This window comes from Andrena cerasifolii, chromosome 9 (assembly GCF_050908995.1).
Source record: "Andrena cerasifolii isolate SP2316 chromosome 9, iyAndCera1_principal, whole genome shotgun sequence".
NCBI lineage: Eukaryota > Metazoa > Arthropoda > Insecta > Hymenoptera > Andrenidae > Andrena > Andrena cerasifolii.
The window spans coordinates 7,859,761-7,884,095 of NC_135126.1; the positions used below are offsets into that span (position 1 = coordinate 7,859,761).

Consider the following 24,335-nt stretch of genomic DNA (forward strand, 5'->3'; position numbering starts at 1 on the left):
TCTCACACTAGGCGTCACTGGTGCTGGGAGAGGAGAGGCGTCGTTCGCGAGACGGATCAAACGCCATTTCGAACCGGACACCGCGGAGGGCACCGTGACAGGGGGCCCCCTTGGAATAACGAATCGGGCCGACCGAGGCAACTCGATCGTCAGCGGAGACACAGAGTAATGGAGCAACGGAGGAGCGTTGCGATCCCGCGAAAGTGACACAACGCACTGCCCGCCGCGAGGGACACGGATACACTGGCACGCACACGATCCGCTCCCACGACCGCCACGCACACCGACAAACAACGTTCCCGAACGTACGGCAAACCGTGACTCCGGCGCGGCGGCTGCCTCTGCACGCTCGCTACTCCGGCTTGCTTCCACTAGGGAACAGAGAACCGGCAGGCAGACGGACGGACGGACGGACGGACACGGAGAGAGAGAGAGAGAGAGAGAGAGAGAGAGAGAGAGAGAGAGAAAGAGAGAGAGGGAGAGAGGGGGAGAGAGAGGGAGAGAAACTCACGCTGTGCACACGCTCGAGCACCGGCTGCTTCTCTGCGTGTCGTGGGCGCATGGGTTTGTGTGCGTGAGTTGTAACCTATGTGTAAGAGAGTGATGGAGCGAGAGAGAGAGAGAGAGAGAGAGTCAGAGAGTGCATTGGAGTACGGGCGCGCGCGCAACGAGTGCATACATACGCGCATAGACACTCCTGACAAGCCGGCGGCGTATACACGTGCGCTAGGAAATGTGCGTGAGAGAAAGAAAGGCGGAAGGAGGGAGGGGTGACTGGCTAGAGGGGAAAAGCACATTGCACACAATGACGTGCGTGCGTGTGTTCATGTTTGCCGTTGTTGTGTGCACGCGCTCGTAACGCGTTTCCCTCGGCGGTTCCCCCGCTTATCGCGTCTTCTTCACGCCGGGACGAGAGGCGAGAGACTTTTGTCGTGTCGCGTTCACCACGTACCGCGACACTCTCTTCTCTCGAGGAGGCACACCGCCACGGCGGAGTGAAAAATCGCGGAAAATCGATCGGGAGAAGGAAGAGGCGCGCCGGTGGCGACGACCGAAATGGCGCGGCTGTCCCCGCCGTGCTCGTCTGTCTCGGTCCCTCGCAGACGCGACGACCTGGTCGACCCTATCTTCGTCCCCCTTTCTTCTCCTTTATCTCTATATCCTTCTGCCTCCATCTCTCTGTTTATCTACCCACCGTATCCGCCTGTCGCTCCCTCGCTCTTTATTTTTCCCCCTTTTTCTTTCTTTCTCCCGCCAAGCAGATTCACCCCGCCTCTCTCACACAGCTGTCTACGCGATCCTCGTCGCTCACCCGGTTCCGCGTTCGCTGTCTGCGTTCGCCACGGTCCCTGCCCTGTGCCAACGTATGGATTTTCAACCGGCTACCTGGGAAGGGAAATTCGGCGTGGCCGATTCGTCAGAGGAGAATCGACGGCGACGTGGCTCGCCCGTGAGTCACGGAACGGTAACGGACTGGCGGCTGAAAAACGCGCCCACGGCCATGAAAATCCCGACCGTGGCGAGCCCCTGCAGCGAAACCTACGATGACACACAATTACGGGCGGCCGCTCATGGACGACGGAGTAGTGGCACCTGGATACCTGCGAGCGAGGCTTTCAGGGACGTAGGAGTCCATCTCCGTACCACGTGGCCCTAGCTGTCATCGCCCAGAAACGTGATTCGAGTGTAGAGTATCTTCATTGCGATATTGCACAGCGGCTGATAAGAATCTACCGTGGAACGATGTCATTAGAGCGTCATTGGCGCTGCGATCGACCACCTCGATTTCTGCGCAGATGTCGCTCCTGTCTGCACAGAGTACACTACTGTGAGCTCGACCCTGCTCTCTCAAATGGGCTGACAGCGAGATGCCTCAACGATTTTTGCATCCACTAAGTCTGGAGCGATCGAATTTTAGGGGCTTATCAGAGAACGGTATGTGCCTTGCCCAGTCTTTGTTCCATGTTCTCACGTCGATCGCGCGAACAATGGGGGGACCAGCGATGTACAAAGCGAAACTGCGAGTCAGCGGGATCGCGATACGGCGCCCGATAATTTTACGTGTATCAGTGGATGCGATAGCGGTCGGGAATTGATAAGACTCGTCGTCGCAACTGTTGGTCGTAATGGATTAGGAATACCGCGGGAGCTTGAATATCATTGAGGTTAAATGTAGCCTACTGTATGTCTACCGCTGGGTAGAGGGGCGAAGTTGAAGTCGAATCAGGGACACTGAGATTCGCGAACCGTCGGGAAAGGCGAAAAGAGGCGAGATCGTGACCGAAATAACGACGGTTTGCGTAAAGTCTGGGAAGTGTAGCGCTCGTTTTATTGTCCTCCGCGAATGGAGCACCGCCGCTGACGTACGGCGAATTTAAATGATATCGTTCACTGCGCCGGTTATGGAAAGATCGTATGGTGGTCTCATGGACGTTACTCGGCTCTATCTGCTCGCGTAATCGTCGAATTTGCCCCGCACCGGCGATTCAGAGTAACGCGCTGATTCAAGTGGGATAATTAAATTATTCAGACCTTCGCGTGACGGTTCAAGGGCGTCGTAAAGTGATTTACGATGGGCCAGATTCTCCTCGTTCCGTGTAACGTAACTTTTTACACGTCGAGGATAAAAACAGTCGTGATCTCGATACGAGTTCCGCAAAACCACGTGCAGTGGAGTTGATAAACCCTTATCACTCGACTATAAAGCAAGAACTGGGTGACATCTAGCGAGAGTAACCAATCAAATTTAACGACCATCTCGTTTGCGCGCTGCTTACTATTTTATACTCCTTGCTGGTTGTTCCTTAACTAGCTTCATTTTTCCCTGCAACTATAAAATTGGCGAACTTCAAGGTTCCTTGGGTAACTATTTTAAGATAGTCTATAATCGTCTTCGGCCCTTTTTCTTGCTCTTGTAACGACCATGGGTAAGCGTACAACGGTGTAGGAACATTCTATTCCTAACTCGGTTAAAGCAGGCGCCCTGCAAATATCGCTTATCGACCGCGGATATAGCGAATACGTATAAGATTCCCTGCTTTATCGATAGCTTGAGGGCCGTCGCGCCAAATTACGAACGTACGATGAGAGAGTAGACAGACTCGGCGCGTAATCAAGTTTCAAGTCGTTCTTCGTGAAAGACTTACGAGCAAACGACTCACCTCCTTCGTCAGTCATTACTGAGACAGTTGTTGCTGGTCCGTGGCCAGCCGGATTGAACACTTGCAGGGACACCAGGTACTGGGTGTACGCCACCAGATTGTGGATACTGTGATTCTGCAATGTAAGGGAATAGGCGATATTACAAAGGGGAAACGGAGGCGGAACACCGAATACGACACAGAAAAGTAAGATTGAAACGCATTCTTACGTAACTTACGTCAACGGCCGAGTCACGTATATATATGGTTTTTACTTCCATGTGTGTTTTGTCCCTCGGTCTATATCCGATTCGATATCCCAGAAATTCACCGTGTATAGTGTCCCTGCTCGGTGCCTTCCATGCTAGAAATATCGACGTGGCCGATGTGTTGTAGGCGCTGGTAATTATGGGCTTCCCCTCCGGAACTGGCAACAAAAAATGTGCGATGTAAACACGTCGGCACGCTCTGAGAGCTTTTTAGATTCTACCGGCGTATTAAATTCGTGGCAATCCGTGGCAGCTCTTCTCACGCACAGAAATATCGCGATGAAACTTTACGGGGCTATAGAGAACGACAAAACGAACATTTTTTTCTTAGTACCATTTTCCCATACGACGTCATTCGACAAAGTTACAGGCCTTTGAATCCGCGAGCCTAGGCGGCGCTGCTTGGCGAATTGCCTACTGCCAGGCGCTCGCCGTTAACAACTTTCAGTGGCCTGTAACTTTGTTAAATGACGTCGTACGGGAAAATGTTTGAGGGGAGAAATGTTTGTTTTATCATCCCCCGTGTCATATTAAATTTGTGGTAACGTTAGTGATACGTCGCATCGAAATTGTATAAGGGTTTGATAATTGCTTAATTGCTTCCTTTTAAGCGATCTTTCATCGATTCAATCTTCCCTTTCGCGTCAAGGAGCGCCCGAGCACCGTGCCCTCGGGATGAATAAACAGCATCGAGTACTTTTCCCCTCTTTCACGCCCTGCTGCGCTTTTTTCTAGTCAGTTGTCGACGAGAAAGGTATTAATTCGAAGAAATGACTTGTCGCTATGGATTAAAGATCGACGCCAAGGGACAATCGGAGTCTTGAAAGGGCCGGTCGGATCTGCTCGAAGGGTAAGCGATTATCGATTCTGGAAGCTACGGGTACGTAGCTGGCTACGAATTAATACCAACGCGGGAAACAGTCGAAACGAGCGGATTAACACGAGTGCTATTGAAGTTTCATTTCCACCCCTTGGGGAGCGAAAAACATATTTGTGAGGATTGTTTGACGATCCGCTGGCAATAAATATCGTCTTGATCGCATTTGTTTTTCACCGGCCCAGGGTGGAGATCGGCGAATAAAATTCACGGATCAAACGAGCATGCTTAATCGCGTTCCCATTGTTCCCATCACCGATCCAGGCTATACGCGTTCCAGTAGACCCCCCAGCGCAATATTTTCGACAATTGATAGCTCTCGAACCGTTTCAAGCGCGCACGCCCGGTAATTCAATTCTATTTTTTCCCCATCGCGCAAATGAATCGGCATCCGAGCTATAGACGGCACTGTGAATTCACCGATAGGTGATAACAATCGCTGCGAAGAAGCGTGGTCGTGCTTGTAAAATACGCTGGAATCATTTATAAGAACAATTGGCGTTCACCTGTTTATATGAGTTCAATCTTTAATTCCCCTTGCGATTCTTTGTCTCCCAACAATCATTTCTCATCCTCCCCCACCGCCCCTTTTAATATTTGTATCTGCAATTTATTTACACTCTGCAGAGGTTACTCAGACCCTCAACTTCGTCCCCCAGGGGTCTGTCTCACGCTCCCTTATCGCGGCCAACGAAGACGAAGGGCTCGACTTCTGTCCCAAATAATTAGCGTCCGCGAAACTCCGCGTTATCGCGCGCCGATATTCCCGCGGAAACTTGGCAAACTCCCGGCAGAGTAATGGGAACGGGGGATCGTCTTGGAAATAATTTCAAGACGTTTATTGCGTGTCACGCGCGACGGTAGAGTCGACGGAAATTTTCGGCCGCTCGTTAATGGCCCCGCGAAGTGTTTTCATCGAGGAGCGACCATGACCGTCGTGAAAATTCGCCAGTAAGCGTGGACAGTGTCGCGAAATGAAAGTCGACGGGGGTAATTAATGTACGGGGCTCCGCGAGTGAAAATCTGAACGAGGCGTAAGCGCCAATAATGGCTGGTGACAGCGAGGGAAGAGGAGGAATTGCTGAGTGCGGCTGACGAGATCGTGGAACATCTTTCGTAAGATCGATTGGATAGATCGAAGGTCTATTATTATAGCCTGCTCTGAGAATTTATAGCGAGTTTCAACAGCAAAAGGTGCGGTGGCCAGCGATTTTAATTTTTTATATTGGGCGGCTATAGCAGGAAAGCTCGCCTTCGCGGGGGCATTAATTGGCACGAAAGGCACGGAGTTTACGATTATTTTCCGCCACTTAAGGGGGTAGACACGTCACGTGACCAGGCGGATTCGGCAGGTCGGTATTACAGCATTTTTTTCTGCACAGAAATGGTAATACCGATAGATCGACGATTACCCGGTGAACGCGAGAGGGAGCTGTTTGCTATTTCTGTATTCTATTCTGAATAAGGAAAGAAATTCTCAGCTTTTCCGTTATACTTATAAAAATTTAAACGGTAAGTCGGCTGGTACTGTAAACGTAGAAAATTCATTGTACATTTTAATTACTTGAAATGTGCTTATGCTACAATATTCTACGTTAGCAGTAAGGAATTCTAAGTGAAAAGGGAAAGTAGATGAGGGAATGTCCCCAGAAAATGAAATTTGTTAGGTTAGACATTTTTTTACTAGCAAAGCACCAAAACAGAACTTGAAATACACTTATTACACGTCCTCTGCAGAAAGCAGTTATCAACAAACATTATATATACAAAATTGTATTGAATGTTGAATTGGGCTAGTGAAAATGCACAGACTGGATGCACGTGATTATTATGTGGTCGGCTCCTCGAAGTGACAGAAAATATAACCTGAATCCACGTTGACAGTCCTCCCGAGTAGGCGCCATCTCGTATTCTGAAAATTTTCGCCAGATTTTGGCCAATATATCAGGAGAACATGAAGTGGAAAGAGGTATACTAAATTTCAGAACAGTCACTGTCTCGAAATATCTGCACCACTTCTCGCTCTTTGATTTGCTCTCCGGAGACGTTACTTTGTGCCATCTCTTTCGACATCATGTTCTCCTGTTACAAAGTCCAATTTTGTGCATTCTGAAAATTTTTGCCAGATTTTGGCCCAGGTATCAGGAGAACATGAAGCGAAAAGAGGTATTCTGAATTTCAGCTTCGAAGGCATCCTCGATTGTCTCTGCGAAGACATTACTTAGTGCCACCTCTTTCGACATCATGTTCTCCTGTTACAAAGTCCAATTTTGTGCATTCTGAAAATTTTTGCGAGATTTTGGCCCAGGTATCAGGAGAACATGAAGTGGAAAGAGGTATACTAAAGGGTATAGCCGGTTCAGATGGTCAAATGTGCCCTTGAACCTTGAATTTTCAACTTCGTATCCCCACCCGGAGGGTAGTAAAGGGCCAAAATAGGAAATCAGGTTTTTGCCGAATTTCTCCTATACTAGGGGATGAAAAATTTTGAAAAAAATCAGAGGCATTTCTGTTATCAGGGCACATATTAGAGAATTGTTTCAGATTTTTAAATTGAAAAACCAAGCTGTGAAAAATATAAAACGCCAAATAATGCTGAAAAATGCCGATTGTGTATCGAAGCAGGCTTGGCACTATAATTATATTTTTACTGTAAGTACGTATCATTGTTACTATTGTCCCGAATTTTTTTCAGATTTTTAAATTGAAAAACCAAGCTGTGAAAAATAAAAAACGCCAAATAATGCTGAAAAATGCCGATTGTGTATCGAAGCAGGCTTGGCACTATAATTATATTTTTACTGTAAGTACGTATCATTGTTACTATTGTCCTGAATTTTTTTCAGATTTTTAAATTGAAAAACCAAGCTGTGAAAAATAAAAAACGCCAAATAATGCTGAAAAATGCCGATTGTGTATCGAAGCAGGCTTGGCACTATAATTATATTTTTACTGTAAGTACGTATCATTGTTACTATTGTCCCGAATTTTTTTCAGATTTTTAAATTGAAAAACCAAGCTGTGAAAAATAAAAAACGCCAAATAATGCTGAAAAATGCCGATTGTGTATCGAAGCAGGCTTGGCACTATAATTATATTTTTACTGTAAGTACGTATCATTGTTACTATTGTCCTGAATTTTTTTCAGATTTTTAAATTGAAAAACCAAGCTGTGAAAAATAAAAAACGCCAAATAATGGTGAAAAATGCCGATTGTGTATCGAAGCAGGCTTGGCACTATAATTATATTTTTACTGTAAGTACGTATCATTGTTACTATTGTCCTGAATTTTTTTCAGATTTTTAAATTGAAAAACCAAGCTGTGAAAAATAAAAAACGCCAAATAATGGTGAAAAATGCCGATTGTGTATCGAAGCAGGCTTGGCACTATAATTATATTTTTACTGTAAGTACGTATCATTGTTACTATTGTCCTGAATTTTTTTCAGATTTTTAAATTGAAAAACCAAGCTGTGAAAAATAAAAAACGCCAAATAATGGTGAAAAATGCCGATTGTGTATCGAATCAGGCTTGGCACTATAATTATATTTTTACTGTAAGTACGTATCATTGTTACTATTGTCCTGAATTTTTTTCAGATTTTTAAATTGAAAAACCAAGCTGTAAAAAATAAAAAACGCCAAAAAATGCTGAAAAATGCTGATTGTGTATCGAAGCAGGCTTGGCACTATAATTATATTTTTACTGTAAGTACGTATGATTGTTACTATTGTCCTGAATTTTTTTCAGATTTTTCAATTCGGGGCGCCGCAGTTAAAAAAATTAAAAACCGATTTTTTCGTCGTTTTTTCCGTGTCAGAGTAACTTATACGTCGAATTGCTTCATGAAATAAGTGTTTTATGCGATCTTCAATGTTTATACGTACAGCAAAACATCATAGGAATTAAAGAAACTGAAAAAACCTAATCATTTGCCTTAAAGTTGCAAATAAGAGGCGCAGGCCTTTCAAGAGGCGTTCGAAAATTCTGCGTCTCTTCGTTAAACAGTCACTGTCTCGAAACATCTGCGCCACTTCTCGCTCTTTTGATTTGCTCTCCGGAGACGTTACTTAGTGCCACCTCCTTCGACATCATGTTCTCCTGTTACAAAGCCCAATTTTGTGCATTCTGAAAATTTTTGCCAGATTTTGGCCCAGGTATCAGGAGAACATGAAGCGAAAAGAGGTATTCTGAATTTCAGCTTCGAAGGCATCCTCGATTCTCTCTCCGAAGACGTTACTTAGTGCCACCTCCTCCGACATCATGTTCTCCTGTTACAAAGCCCAATTTTGTGCATTCTGAAAATTTTTGCCAGATTTTGGCCCAGGTATCAGGAGAACATGAAGCGAAAAGAGGTATTCTGAATTTCAGCTTCGAAGGCATCCTCGATTCTCTCTCCGAAGACGTTACTTAGTGCCACCTCCTTCGTCATCATGTTCTCCTGTTACAAAGCCCAATTTTGTGCATTCTGAAAATTTTTGCCAGATTTTGGCCCAGGTATCAGGAGAACATGAAGCGAAAAGAGGTATTCTGAATTTCAGCTTCGAAGGCATCCTCGATTCTCTCTCCGAAGACGTTACTTAGTGCCACCTCCTTCGACATCATGTTCTCCTGTTACAAAGCCCAATTTTGTGCATTCTGAAAATTTTTGCCAGATTTTGGCCCAGGTATCAGGAGAACATGAAGCGAAAAGAGGTATTCTGAATTTCAGCTTCGAAGGCATCCTCGATTCTCTCTCCGAAGACGTTACTTAGTGCCACCTCCTTCGTCATCATGTTCTCCTGTTACAAAGCCCAATTTTGTGCATTCTGAAAATTTTTGCCAGATTTTGGCCCAGGTATCAGGAGAACATGAAGCGAAAAGAGGTATTCTGAATTTCAGCTTCGAAGGCATCCTCGATTCTCTCTCCGAAGACGTTACTTAGTGCCACCTCCTTCGACATCATGTTCTCCTGTTACAAAGCCCAATTTTGTGCATTCTGAAAATTTTTGCCAGATTTTGGCCCAGGTATCAGGCGAACATGAAGTGGAAAGAGGTATACTAAATTTCAGCTTCAGAGGCATGGCCTTAAAGTTGCAAATAAGAGGCGCTCCAAAATTCTGCGTCTCTTAGTTAAACAGTCACTGTCTCGAAACATCTGCGCCACTTCTCGCTCTTTGATTTGCTCTTACTTTTGCTTTACTTTGAACACTGATATTATTACATATCCACACAATCACGTTGAACCATGAGCAGAGCGCTCCGCATTGAACCTACCTCTTTCGAATGAGACCTCGCCCAGCCGCAAATCTGCTCATATAAGGACGAAAAACAAAAAATTCCGAACCCACGTTTCGGGCCAGATTGTGTCGGTATACAGCGCGCTGCATTACCCGTGTCCACCCCCTTAATTTGGTCGGCGAGCAAACCTTCTAAAGCGCGGCCGGCTTCCCTTCTATTTACACGCGAGCTGTGCGCAAAGCACAAGTAATTTTTCCGGCTACTCCGCCGCTGTCCGGTTTCATTGCGATGTCCCTCTGTCGCGCAATTATTCATAAGCCTCTGGACAATGTTCCGTTTCAGAGCCTCGCGACGGATATTAATTACGCCCGCCGTTATACTTCCGTTCATCGCGTCGCTTCCAAGAGGCTCGGTAGATATTAATATCGCGGTATGTAATGTATCAACCGCGTTCGAATTGTGTCGTGGCGTTATTTGCTTGCTAGCTTGGTCGTTTGCAACAAGCGGGTTCAGCGGTTTAATAGAAACAACGGGCACGATTGTTATTCTTAATAAAGGGAGAACTCAACTGGTCCGCTAGAGAATCGTACATTGTAATCGAGAAAAGGAAACATAAAAACCAACAGGTAGTGTAACAGCTGCTGTAAGGTCTGACAAAGGTTGTAGGTTAAATGGAAATTGGCTTCGTTTATCACTCGATCCTCCACCGGTTTTCATCGCTCTCCTAAAGTCGTTACTTCCCCGCGGCGACAGCCAATTAACGAAACAACTGGAATTATTAACACGCGGCTGGAGACATTGCGGCGGGTCAGGCATTACGAGGATACGCGGGCTGCGATAAGTCTTTCACGCGCTTCCGGCCGGCTACTCCGCCCGGCAATTTAGCGCCGTAATAAATGCGAGCCGGTGCTTTTTTACCGACGCTAAATCTGCGTTAAGTTATTAAGATCCTGGCGGGGCGCGTTTATGATGGCCACCGGTTCTGGGTTTTACTGTCGCGGGGTTAAATTACGCCAGCACCGATTTCTTTTGGTAATCACTGCGTACGGGTTTCAGCACGATGGAATTCGATCGGGAGGTCTGATAGTAAGAGGCCGTCTCTTTCATACTGGGAAAAAATCAATTCAATGTACACGGTTCGGTGAGAAGGAAATAAACTAATTTAATACACTCTGAACTGTAAAAACCATTGCGTGCTTTCCAGGAATGCTATAAACTAAATAGACGCAGTGTATCCTCCCGATAAAAACGCCGCCACTTTAGGAATTACGCTTTCCGCGACCGCTCCTGATGTGAAAGGAAGGAGTGGAAGTTGAGGAAGAAGAAGAAGAACGAGAGGTAAGAATTTCTGCTATCACTTATCAGTTCTGAAAGGAAATAAAAGCTGGCCACAGCTATAGTGCTATGACACACAACACGACACATCGCACACCACACACGCATCCCCCTCACACAACACGCATATGGGTCATTCCATGTGAAATCGGACACCTTTCGGAGTAACATTTCAGATTTAGGTGAAACTTGGATATGTTGTAGACTTTAGGGATATATAAACATATCTCGAAGGATTTTGCAAAATGTCAAAAATTGTGGATCTTACAGCGCTTTGAAATATAGTCTTAACATTTTTTAAAAAAATTATAACCGTTGAACTAACAAACTGATCAAAATGAGTTTTTGCTTGCTCTCAATGTAGACATAAATAGAGTAGTGTGATGTGTGGGGGTGTGAAAAATTACTAATATGTGTGGATAATGTAGGGTATGCGAAGCTGGGTTGCCCCCGGATGTATACAACCCACTTTACGACCGACGAACCAGACACCTCTAGGTGCCATGCCCTAGGGGCAGTTTAGTTCTCTGGTCATACCGTAAGATGGTGGTACTCCTCCTGCGTCGGTAAGTGCGATTACATCATTTGAAGATCGATAAATTATCAGCTCTAATTCTTCACGTTGTTGCGAAAATAATTATCATGTACTGGAACGGTGGGAATCGTGCGAAAGTGTGAGAAATAGGAAACCTTGAAAGTATGTTAAACGAAAAAAATTTGTAGGTAATGTAGAATACCTACAGGTAATGTTAGGATGCATAGAAACATGGGATGTGTGAAACTGTATAGTGCGTGACACAATTTGGATACGCGATGTAAATTAACAATGAAACATACTTGCACGTAATTTATGTGCTCCTTATTTGTCACTTGTAATCTGCGTGATAAAACAATAAACTAAATCGAAATCGACTGTCGCAGCTTACTTAATTCCACTCGCTTTCCCACTTTCCTATCGCCCACCACCGTCAGTTCTGCTCACTATAGTATACGCCGACACGGCTGCCCCGATGGCTAATTGGTGGCTCTGTTACGCCATATATTTATGGGGGGACAGGCGAACGACCTCCGGAAACAGGAACTAGAGCCGTGGTACGTATTGGTCTGGGCTAAAGTGGTAGGAGATGTTTCGTTGGTGCCCTATTGATCTGGCGGAGACAGAGAAAAGAGAAGCGGGGAACAGGCAGGAAGACAGAAGAGGCAGCGTTTCATTTAAGCCACCGTGAATTCCTGCACAGCAAGCTGGCACTTAACGTGCGCCTACGGCCACTTTCCATGATATGAGTAGTCGTAGGGACATCGGAGAATCAGCGACACGAGTCGAAATATAGCGGCGATAAATCGGGCAAACCAGGGGCAGGGGATCTATCCGCCTTCCACTGCTTCCATTTCTGAGCCTCGTTACCAAGTTACTATTGCCCCAGTCGAGTCCATCTCCTTCCCGCGTGACTGTTTCAAACGCTACAGGGATAATAGCGACGAATTAGTCCTTTTATTACTAACTTAAGAGGCTTAGAGTCCAATTCAGAGTTCCAAAGGTGAACCAGAGCTGCAGATTTGGGATGCATTATTATTTGCAACTGCGACTGTAAACAGGAGTCTCGATAGGCGTACCGAAGTTCTTTGATTCAGGGTTGTTTGTTGTTGGACGATGAAAGCTACGGGAGCCTCTGAGCCGATTAAAAGTACCCCCGCGACGCTGTTGTGCGCTAAGTTAAGCGGCGGGGGGGAAAAAAGGTTTCGCAGCATCTCATTAACGACTGCAAAGGGATGGAACGTTTACCGGCTGCAAAATTAATTATTCTCTAAAGGTGTATCTATTTGCGCGGAGAGATTGAAGATCCCCCCGCTGGCGGAGATCAAAGAGTCTACGAGCAAGCTCGCAGAAATGTTATTGGAAAGAAAAAGGGAACGTATAAAAAATACATTTGTCTGGGGGCCATTACAAAAAAAAGCCGGGCGAAATAACGAACCTCAACAAGGATCATATTAACTTCGTTGTTCCGCGTGTCCTGTTCCGTGTTTCTATTAAATCGTTCACTCTCTATGTCGCCGTCTCTCCCTCTGTATTTACCTTTTAGCGCTCGTCGACGGACGGGACCGGCTCGTATTGACAATATTAAACACACACCCACACGCGTTCGTCTATTAATTGCCTGTTTATTACCCTGATAGCTGCCATTATCTCGTTATTAGGGCAGAATTATCGTCGTCGGCCCCCGGTTTTGGTCCCCTATCCCCTCTTGTCAACCAAGATTCTCTTAATCGTTGCTTAGTAAATAAAATATTCATCCTCCTCGAGGAGGGGTTGTTTTTCGTCAGCCTGTTGCATTATCTTGTCAACCCCTATCCGAGGCATGTATCGATTTGAATCTTTCGCTCAGGGAGGAGGAGAACCGTCGACGATTTGAATAATTAATATCCGAAGAATAATCGCTAATTATCTGCGTCACCTCGCGTAAATAATCTCACAGGGTTGCTGTGCGCACGAATATTCCATTAACACCATTTTATCGATGCAAAACTACAGCCAGTAATAAAATACCTCTGACGTGGAACGTCGCGCGGTATTCCATTTGTTTACTTATTTATCACTCAATCGGCAGTGGGCCATGAATGCCGTTGCGCCGCGTTGTTCGCGCCCCCTCCCGCGGCTGAAAGCGGGATGCCACGGATTTTTGTCGCAGCGGCTCGTTTTTGAAAAATTCATTCGACCGTGTCGCTTGGAACGCGCCCTGTCACCGTTGACGTATTACTAGTCGCCTGCTGCCGGGCGGAGGTTTGTCATCCCGCTTCAAGTGCTGGTTTAATGCGCCCGAGAAAGACTTCATCGATCTCTGGATGGGGATGTCATAGCTGTCGCGACGATTCAAGCCCACGATGCGGGCCATTGAATTACAATTATGCTACTGCCGTAGACGGTGGGCGTTTCGACATGAAATGTGAAAGGGAAGAACTCATTGATCGTAGCTATAAGATCAGGAACCGCTCAATTGTATGTGCACTAACAGTTGGAATACTTACCTACGACCAGGGTTAAGTCAGGGGTAGATTAATCCAGGGCCGCAATTATACTTTTGCCTCTAGATTTGATATTATGAATTTCATATTTAAAAGAAGTATTTTATTTTTCAATTTTAACCACTTAGGCTGTTTTTATATCGTTGTTTATGAAGAGTAAGGTTTGAAAATGTGGCTCTATAGAGAATGAGGTTCCAGTTTGCGCCTGATGCTAAACGCGACCAGGGTTAAGTCAGGGGTAGATTAATCCAGGGCCGCAATTATACTTTTGCCTCTAGATTTGATATTATGAATTTAATATTTAAAAGAGGAATTTTATTTTTCAACTTTAACTACTTAGGCTGTTTTTATATCGTTGTTTATGAAGAGTAGGGTTTGAAAATGCAGCCATACAGAGAGTGAGATCCCATTTTGCGCCTGATGCTAATCGCGACCCCGGATTGATCGTAATAAAATACATCATGGAGTACAATAAATTATAGAAAGACCAAAAGAATTTTCCAGTAGTCTGGACCTGATTCATCAGTACCTGGCTTTCCTTCCCTCTAGAATCTACTCACTCTAGATTCTAAATACATTGTCCCCGATGTTCCGGAAGAGTGTGAGGGTTCCTGGACACACGCGCGTTCCACCGAAGCCCCCATATTCCCGGCGATAGTTTTTAACAACCGAATTGCCATCGCGTCGATGTTTTGCTGGACGGCGCGACGTTATTGTTGACGGTTGCCCGCTAAAAACGGCGTTTAAACGTCGCTTCCGATCGCGAGTATCGGAAAATACGATTGCGCGAAGGGGGCTGTAGTGTGAAAAAAAAGCGAGTCGCGCGGTAGCAATATCAGCGGAACGAATATAATCGCGTTCGGTTTAACAACTCGTAACGTTTCCCGCCCCGTTTTTTCCTCCGCTCGGACAGTGGCCGGCGCGGATCGCGGCGGCCGACGTTCGGTGGTATTTAAATTAGTTATTGACACGGGCTCGCGAGGGGCCAATCGCCTACCGCCCCTCATGCGGGCCAGTCTTGATAACTAGATAATTACTCCTATCTCACGTGCTACCATAATGAACCTGCCAGCGTCCGAGTTTATGTATTTAATAGCGCTAATTCCACACGGTTCCCTACGACAACGATCCCCTGCGATCAGCTTGTGCCGATTCCACGGGGCCCCCTATTCACCCTCCGCCCTCCTCCCAAAATACGGGAGGAGATTTCGAGCCGTGGCCATTCGCGCCCGCATTTGGCGGCGTGTCAAACGCGCCCCGATTTTTCCCCCTCGAATTGAACGCTTGTTTTGCGGCCGGCGTTCAATTAATTTCGCTCGTCTAGCTGAACTTCGGCGGATTGGATTTAACGCGGGTTATGGAGTAATTTACAGTAATTCATGGGGGTGTTCATAGAAGAGTGACGTAAAAACGAATAAAGCGTCGTGTTTCCTTTCTTCTTTTGTGATCCTCTGTGAATGTGGGGGAATAGGGGTTGGAAATAAGGAGCTTGTTTTTGTGCATAATTTAGAAATTTACAGATATTGTTTCACCATGAATAGTGTAACGTTTGGGAGTGTACCTTGAAGCCAGCGATGCGCAGAGACGATTATGCGTTTCAGCCCGCGATAGTCATTCGTTGCGGGCTTAATAAATGCAATCGTCGGGTCGCTAATTACAGAGCTTGGGCCGCGAGTTTATTATCAACGCTAGCTTATTATCATTCTAATATGGAAATGGGGGGATGCGCGGTTCGCGTATAAATACGGGACTGTGCGTAGGGAATGCGCAGCAAGTCGCTTAAGCTGTTGAAAAGCCCGGCGTGGTTATCTATTCCATATTTTTACACTTCAGCGATATACATTGGGCGCCGCGGGAATCTGGGATCTTGTTTTTCAACGGTTCGTATTTTTGGGAAAATAATAACGGATAAATCGATACGGCTGCGAGATGGGAGAAAAACAGTGTCGGGAATGCAAATTTCGGCGTTTCGCGTCGTCGTGTATCTCGATGCTGTTTCAATGATACTTTTTTCTTGATTCTATCGGGATTATTCGTGTCCCGGCGGACGAATTAATCGAGTAATACGATATCAATCATTGATTCGGTAGCGGCGATGTAACAGGATATTTGCAGAGGGCGGGGGCGTTGTTTAAATACATCGGTTTTCACGCATTAAATTTTCCACCCGCCACGGTTGCGGTTCCGTGAATTTCCATGTTTAGGCGATTGTTAGCGGAGAAATGCAATATCAATGATTAACGTAATATTGACGTAGTTAAACGAGATTTCCCGCCAGCCGCGAGAGCAAGGATTCGGCGATTTTTCCCCGCGCGCGGTTCTCGGCGATGCGTTAAATTCATTTCCCGCATTAATTATCGGGGATTATTATGAATACATATTTCGTTTTCCAGCGGACAAAAGCAAACGGTGGACAATGGATCGCGGAAACATAATATTTACAAGAAATTTATTTCGCTCGCGCAGAATAAATATCGATGAAACGCCGATTACGCGTATAAATCCGCACCAGCGATTTTAATTCCCCCAAAAAACAAAACAAGTGCACGCCCCCGACTCGCGTTGTAGCCACTGTTATTCAGAGGCCCCCCGGTTTTGATTTCTCCGGCAAATGTTTGCGATAGGATTGTACATACCCCTCGCAATTACAATTTTTCAGACATCGATCGAGCAAACTATCCCCTCCTCATCCTCAATTACAAAAGCGCTGCAGGGCGACGGTGCAACTAGGGGTTGACAGTTCCCTCGGAGGGTTGACACAGTCGATACGTCGTCACTACCCTCGCAAGGTCCTGGCTTAATTGTTCCTCTTTCTCTGCTCCACAATTACGCTTGAATCCGCAGCGCGATCTGGGCTCGTTCCGCGACTGCAACCCTACCGACACGCACGCTCAACTGGAGCAGGTCTGGCTTTTCACTAGGGCTGGGACTATTCGAATAATTTAATATTCGAATATTTTACAAGTATTTGAATGCTACGAATAAACTTCGAATATTTGAGTATTCGAATGTTTATATTCGAATTCTATTCGAATACTGATGTATTCGAATATTTGAGTATTTGAATGTTTATATTCGAATTCTATTCGAATACTGATGTATTCGAATACTGGTGTATTCGAATAGTATGGTGTGAAGTGAGTCAAAATTAGCTTCAAAGATTTTTCCCTGACAAATGAATCCAAAGAACTTGATTTATAATTCACACCATACTATTCGAATAAATCAGTATTCGAATACTTATATATTCGAATAGTATACGAATACTTATATATTCGAATAGTATACGAATACTTAAATATTAGAATAGTATTCGAATACCTAAATATTCGAATAGTATTCGAATACTTAAATATTAGAATAGTATTCGAATACCTAAATATTCGAATAGTATTCGAATACTTACATATTCGAATACTATTCGAATACTTAAATATTCGAATAGTATTCGAATACTTAAATATTCGAATAGTATTCGAATTCTTGAATATTCAAATTATATTCGCCAAATAATTGAGCAACTGAAGTATTCGAATATTCGAATACCGAAAAATTCGACAAACAGTCCCAGCCCTACTTTTCACTGACCGGATACCCCTGACTAACGAATCCCTCGTGCAGTAAGCCGAACTGGCCTCCTTACTACCCCGTGATTAAACATTCACTCGCGAGAATTCGCAGCGGGTAATCCTATCCGGAGGGCTATCCACGTAGCGACGTGTTAATTGTTTGCGCGATACGCGTGGGAATCCAGGTCGAGCGAGTTCCTCGCAGGTAACCATCGGCGTCTTTGTCGTCGCCGTGGACGTCGCGGCGCAAAGTTTGCCGAGCGCCTAAGGTATACACGGGGCGTCGGCCAATCCCGGCGACGTTGACAGAATTTATAGAGCCCGGCCTGCTCAACCTATTTTCAGGCTGGCCGAGCGAGAAAGACAAACCGGAGGGTGAAAGCCAGCCGGACCGCTCGAGTTAAGCGTGGCCTGTACATTGCTCCTTCCTGCGCTGCAATTAGCGCCTCTTTAGTTGCCTGCACCCTCTCGCGAGGCACCCCGGCCGCGGAGAAACCGGCCGTGCCAGCCATTCTTTTCGACCTAACCCCTCCTCGCTCCCGCGCAATCTTCCATCGCCGGGTGCTTCCGGCTCTCCTCGCCGATTCCAAAGCGTTTGTTTCCGCGGGACCGAGGATATCGCCCCGAAGGGACTCGTTGGACACCTCTGACCCGATTCCGCGTCGATTATCATCCCCCACGGTGGCTTCATTCACTGGCGCTCGATGCGCACGCGGGGGTTGTACCTTGGCGAGTTATGGGACCCCGGCGCGGGCAATTTTCACGGGGTTAATCGAAGTACAGAAAGCTGTGTAGTGCGGGTGCCGATGAGTGAGAATTTTTAGTAGTACGTGTCGAGGATAAGCGCACGCGATTCGGGAACGAGGGTCGAGACGTCGGTAGCGTTTTCGCTGGATTCTCGATTAGATGTTCGAAGGGCATTTGAACGGATAGCAGTTTCAGGAAAATCCTTCGGAAAGGTCCTGGATACGGTTAAGGGAAGTTAGAGCGGACGCGTTCGAGGGGCGCGTTGCGGTAGTTGAGCTGCCTCGTAACCGATTCGCGATCCGACGCGGGGCGCTCGATGGAAGCAATAACGGCGTAATCACAATCGGAGAAACATACTTTCCCGGAGCGTGACGATGTAGTAGGACTCGGGGCTGGGTCTGCTGCGTCCCATCGCGTTCACGGCCGACACACGGAAGCTGTAGACGGTGAACGGCCGCAGGTTCTCGATGGTGTAGTTGGTATCGTTGTTCGGAGTCACGATTTCCTTTGTCGCGTTCCATGGCCCGTTTTCCTGGATCCTGAAAAGCCAATAGGGTAGCCGTTAGTACGGATCCGGCGAGGGGGAACGTTGATTCGCTAAAGAACCTTTCAGCTTGAAAGTTATTTGCGCTGGCACCTCCGGGCCGTGCAAAAATAGCTGCTGCACGGAGAGGTTTTATTAACGCCCGCGGTATTCTCGAGCTACGGCTTGACGAATGAGCGGGGGGCGCGTTCTATCGACAAGTTGATTACCGAGACACATGCACATCGCGGCCGCGTCGTCGAGGAAATAATGCAACACGTCTGCTCGCGACTCGTGTCCCGCGGTTGACTGGTGTAGGAAACAATGGCTCGTCAATAAGCGATCGACGACTGTGTTTAGACATTAATGCCAGCGACAGATCATTGACGACTCCGGTGCGCCGTGCTCGGCACGCGCGATTAATTAAACTCCTGACTGCCATCGACCTGGTAAACAACAGCGTTTTACCGCCAGCGCTGTCTAAGCTCCGGCGACGTTCTCGTCGCGCGACGTGGAATAATGAGTGGTAGAAGACATCGGTCTACTCGGGAGGGAGGAAGGTTTTACCGTCTTGCAAATTATAAGGGACCCCGTTTCGCCCTAATTAATGCAGGGTTATTAATCGCCGGGCGAGCCGTTACGGAAAGTTCTTGCGCAGCTGCGGTTCGGATAATCGCTATAGTTTGCGCTCGGTTGATTTACCCTGCGCTATGCGCGGATGTTTACGCGTGTGCACGTGTATTTAGTGTTTGTATAGATCCTTCAGATAGGAGCAGTACGCGGGAAGTGCTACTTTGCGAATCTGTCGAAACCACATTGAGGTTTCACGAATAGCATGATTTCTAACTTTATTGTAACTCAGCCTGTGATGGTATCTAGAGGGATGTCGCACTGGGAGAGGCGCCGCACCTTCGGTAGTTCAGGGTTATCGGTAATAAAATACAACACTGTCGATTTTATTTTTCTTTAGGCTGTTCGTTTAGGTTAGATTAATAAGCGAGAACGCGTTTCCATAATAATGGAAACAGTAATAACTTTGAAAGATTTTGCTATTTTTCGAGGTAAGCCTACCGCACTTTGCCTCAATAGTTACATTTCGAATTTATTTTTGATATCGTAGTAGTTCAAAATTCATAGTTTTTCGTGATATAACTTTTGTAATACGTTAAAGGAACTATGTGGAATATTTCACGGCCAGAATAGGTCATATTCGACATCGCACTTCGAAATACGAAAGTGCAGCGTCTCTTCCGGGCATTTGGGATATATGCCGCATTTTTATTGTATCGGAAGGTACCTAAGTCGACTAAATGATGATTTTAATGCTAAAAATTCTTTTTGTATTTTTAGCATTAAAATCACTCTTTTTGTGTGTCTCAAAATAGATACCGTGATATCTCAAGGCAAATTATTTATTTTTTAATGACAAACCTGATAATCCAAACATATTTGTGGGTTTCTTACTATTTTTCACATTTTATTTTTATGTTATGTGTAATGAATGTGGAAGGAAGAAAAGACAATTAAATTTAGAAAGGCAGAAATAATATCTGCACCTAGTTGATCCGAGTTGAACGGATAAAAGTATTTTTAAGAGAAATTTATATAATGCAATTTCATTTATTGCAAATTCAATAGATTTCATTAGGTGATTAAAAAAAATTATTTAAAGAATAAAATCCAGTTTTCTTTTTATAAAGCTATTTCTCTGAGTGGTGCCAGGTACCCTTACCCCTCTCCCCTCTGGATGCACCACTGCTTGGTAGGCATATATAGATCGGGAATGAATCTCTCTCCGTTTTCCTTCACTTGCAGCAGCGCATGGTCACGCGTGAATTCTTAACAATCTGCAAACGCTAAGTTCCGCCCGCGAAACAGAACTCTCCTTCGCCCCGCAAAATTTCATTGCAAGCCTCGTATTTCACCACCTCTGTTTCTTCCATCCCTCCCGAACTGGCAGCCGGTTCGACCGGAACGTTGGAAATTACAGAATTTTCAAACACTCGCCGGCGTTTCGTTTATTTCCAGCAAATGTTGCAGCGCACATCGCGCACGGAGTTCCGAGAAATTTTAAAGGCGAGGGCCCCCGCTCGGGAATTCATACCCGCCCTCGTTCTACGATGTCGAACGGGGATTTTGAAGGCGCCGAAAAACATTTCATTGTTCACCTGCTCTCCCACGCCGCGTATCGCGTTCGCGACGCCGAGGCCTGCCGCGGCGGGAAATTACCCTCCACCCGCAGAATTTAACAGGCTCGTTTTCACTGCGCGTGTAACGCGATATATCGTTGCAACTTAGACCGTAATAATGGTAATTGGAACCTCCGCTCAATTCGGAAACACGAGCCTTCGATTCCGTATAAATGAAAACACACTGGCGCCGTTCCGCGTTGACGGATATTATGATCCCTGGCTCGGTCCATCGGGGGAGGATTACACGGCCGGGATCGAAACGGAAGCACGTGGCACTCGTATCGATTAAAAGTCGCGCGAGGCAAACGGAAAACTGGGAGGGGGTGGTGGAAGAATTAAAAAACGATAAAACGCGGCGCATAGATCACGGCCTGTTTGGCGAATCGTTCCGACCGTTTGCGCAGCTTCTAAATCCTGCAAATTTGCGCGGCGAATCTATCATTGTTGCCAAGAAAAATACCCGACGATTTTTCCGGTCGGGCCTCCGGGACAAATTGTTTAAACGGCTCGCGGCGGCCAACTGTTTTCACAGCAGATTTAATAACAATGCGCTCAACTATCTGTTACGCAGCAAACTTGTTTCCACGAAACAATGGGTACCCGCCGAGGGGATAGGATTATACTAGTCGAGTATTTTTTTAATTCCCACCCACCCCTCGCGGCACTCGAGCCACCGGCAGAGTCGGATCGACGCAACGCCCGAGGACGGGCGAAAAAAATCGCGCATCGAAAATGATTCTCGACGCCGCGCGCTCACGATATTCGGCCCCCCCCCCCCCCCCCACCCTCGTGGGAGCCGAGGGAAATATAAAGCCGATAACTCGTTTCCAATTAACGATACTCGGCCGCCGTTTGCGCGGCAGCTTCGATTTGCTTATCGTTCGTACAAGCAGATCATTTCAAGTTCGGTCACGCCCGGCTACACGGTCATTCGCTGGCTTTCTCCCTCGCGTAACGAAATCGATATCGCCGCTGCTCCCGGTCGTTCTGAATTCAACGGGACCATTTTTCCCTTCGACTCCGTTCACGTGACACCGTCGTTATTACGCCCCTGTTACAGGGCTTAACTCTATCGATCCTCCGGATCTATCGTCGCCTCCTTCCGCCGCGGACGAAGAATCGAACCGGGGGAATCGGGGCTGTTCCGTCTTGGAGAATGTTCGAAATCGGACGCGGACGCGAGCCTTCAAAGGGTGCCGCGTTTCGAGCACTCGGGCTTGAAAGTTGCGGCATTGTTTTCTGCGGAACAGCACGCAGTTCGTTGTATTACAAAGGACACGCGCATCGAGGCGCACCCTCTGATTTGATTATTCCCAGAAACCATAAAAGTGTCGGCCTGGGAACGGCTGGTGGTTGCTCGTTTCGCATTCAGCGTACGGTAGTCAATCACGCAGGTGTTTGGAACTCCGTCGTCCGAGGAGAAGTTTGCAATGGGAGCGCCGGGTCCAAGGAGCCGGGCGGCGTATCAGAAATTTTGATTCGCAATGTTTCCCAAACTCCGTCGAGATAAATCGTCGTCTCTAACTTTTCGATCAACCGGCGTCGCCCGTAAGGAAACCGTCGCCGAAGGAAACAGAGGGGCATTCGTCTTCGAGAAGGAGACAGCTCCGTTTCCGTTCGACCGTGGCCAGGCGAATTAAGCTCCGAGTACGTACTATATACTGATCCGAGTCGATTTAAACGTCACCGACATCGCTGACTCTCGTTAAATTCCGATTGTCACAAAATACTCGCACCTCCTCCGAAAATCATCCCCGCACTGGTTTCGTCGACAGATTTTTCCCCGCTCGCTTTCAGTGCTTTGATCCGGATCGGGGAATCAGCTGGTCGATATCACATCATGACACAGAGAACCGTTTCGTTTTAATTACCCGTAGAGAGCCACGTTTCCCGTCGCCATACCGGGGAATCGATAGGGGAGACCGGGGCTAGTTGATACAGAGGCAGGTTGATACAGACGAATTATCTCGACACCGTATATATGTAGCTCCACCTGAGCGAGATATGTGAAGTTTGTTGTTCGATTCTTTACTACGATCCAGCGTGCGTATGTGTACGTTGACGTTAGCATTCATTTTTTTTTAACTGTTTTCGTTTATATAGAGAAAAAGTAAATTGCTGTGGTCACTTTCCAATCCGTTTTGAGACGGTATAGAGAGTTTTGATAACGTTAAATTACGGTTTGTTATTTTGTTTATATTCTCTGCATTTTTTTATGGACATGTTTGTGTATAATGACTTCTTGTGGGGTAAATTGATACATTTCGCCTTCGTCCGAATAACATGTTTTCATTCGTTTTGAATGTATTTTCTCAAGTTTTCGCTTGCTATATATTAAAGAGGAAGGACCAGAGTATATCTTAGCATGTTTGTTATTAAATAATTAATTAAAACAAAAATGAAAAAAAATTGAGAACTGAATAACGTCTGAACTAGCCTCGGTCTTCTACTACTGCGTTATTTCACCACGCCACGTAATTTAATACGCTTCCACCCCCTCGATATCAACCTCCGTGGCTGTCTCATCCCGCGTAACCAGCCGTGCTATCGAGCACCCTCTCTTCAGGGGTCTTACCAGCGGCTCGTTGCGTGTGCAGCACTTCCGTGCAACGTGGTTCGTTCCCCGGAACGGCGAAAATAACGCAGCGACCAGGCTTTGACCATGATTATCATAACGACAGCCCCTGCAACCTGTTTGATTCCATCGTACAGGGGTGTTTTTCCCCCGTTGCTTGGCGAGATCGTATCGGCTCGTTGGGCGCGATCGACTGCGGGGAAACCTTTCAGTGGTCGGAGGTCGATGTTGAGCGCGACCAGTGTTTGCCGTTCGATAAAACTTCACGATGGGTTCGAGTCGTTATAATATTGGATAAAGTGGATCGTTCTCTTCATCCCCGTGGGACGAGCCTCTAACTCGCGCCCGAACACAAAGGGAACGAAGGGACAGGGAATAATGAAAAAGAAGATTCACAATTTCTCTCTCCCGCAATTCAAACCCTCGTCCATCTCCGCAGGTTATATCCAAATCATCGATCGATCCCCACCTACTCGGCCAGCCTACCCTCGCGCGGAGGGCCAGCGTAATACCCGCCGTTATTAAATCATTCCACGAGCGAAACGATCCATAAAAATAAAAGTCGATACATCCAGATACAACGGGGGCACGGTTACGAGCACTGCATCATCATTGACAACCGTCTTGTAAAAATAAACTGTCCCACGCGAGCTGCGGCGCGTAATTCATCGGGGTGACGCGTTGACGCCGGCCGTCTGTCCTCTCATCAATTCCGCGCGCGGCTGGGCGTTTCGAGCTTAAGGGGTCATGCTCAGTCAGGAGGACGAAAAAAGGGGTGGTCTTTGGAAATTTTTTACTCAAAAGCTATAACACATTTCTCAAAAAATCTTTTTGCCTTTTAAGGACTGCATCTAGTACCGTGCAT

At 46.4% G+C, this 24,335-nt stretch overlaps 1 protein-coding gene across 7 annotated transcripts in view; it reads right to left on the reverse strand.

Moving 5' to 3' along the window:
* LOC143373519 (putative receptor-type tyrosine-protein phosphatase mosPTP-1) overlaps positions 1-24,335 on the reverse strand; it is a 352,753-nt gene that overhangs the window by 24,757 nt on the left and 303,661 nt on the right. For 5 of the 7 annotated variants that reach the window (XR_013086478.1, XM_076820871.1, XM_076820868.1 and 2 more), the window contains exons 4-6: positions 18,538-18,719; positions 3,371-3,567; positions 3,162-3,276 (exon numbers count right to left, since the gene is read on the reverse strand). Coding sequence is in view for 5 of the 7 variants with exons in the window: in XM_076820871.1 (XP_076676986.1) it covers positions 3,162-3,276; positions 3,371-3,567; positions 18,538-18,719 (494 nt within the window). In the remaining 2 variants the exon portion in view is untranslated. The remainder of the gene's footprint in view (positions 1-3,161; positions 3,277-3,370; positions 3,568-18,537; positions 18,720-24,335) is intronic. The other 2 variants (XR_013086479.1, XM_076820869.1) reach the window with 1 other exon arrangement.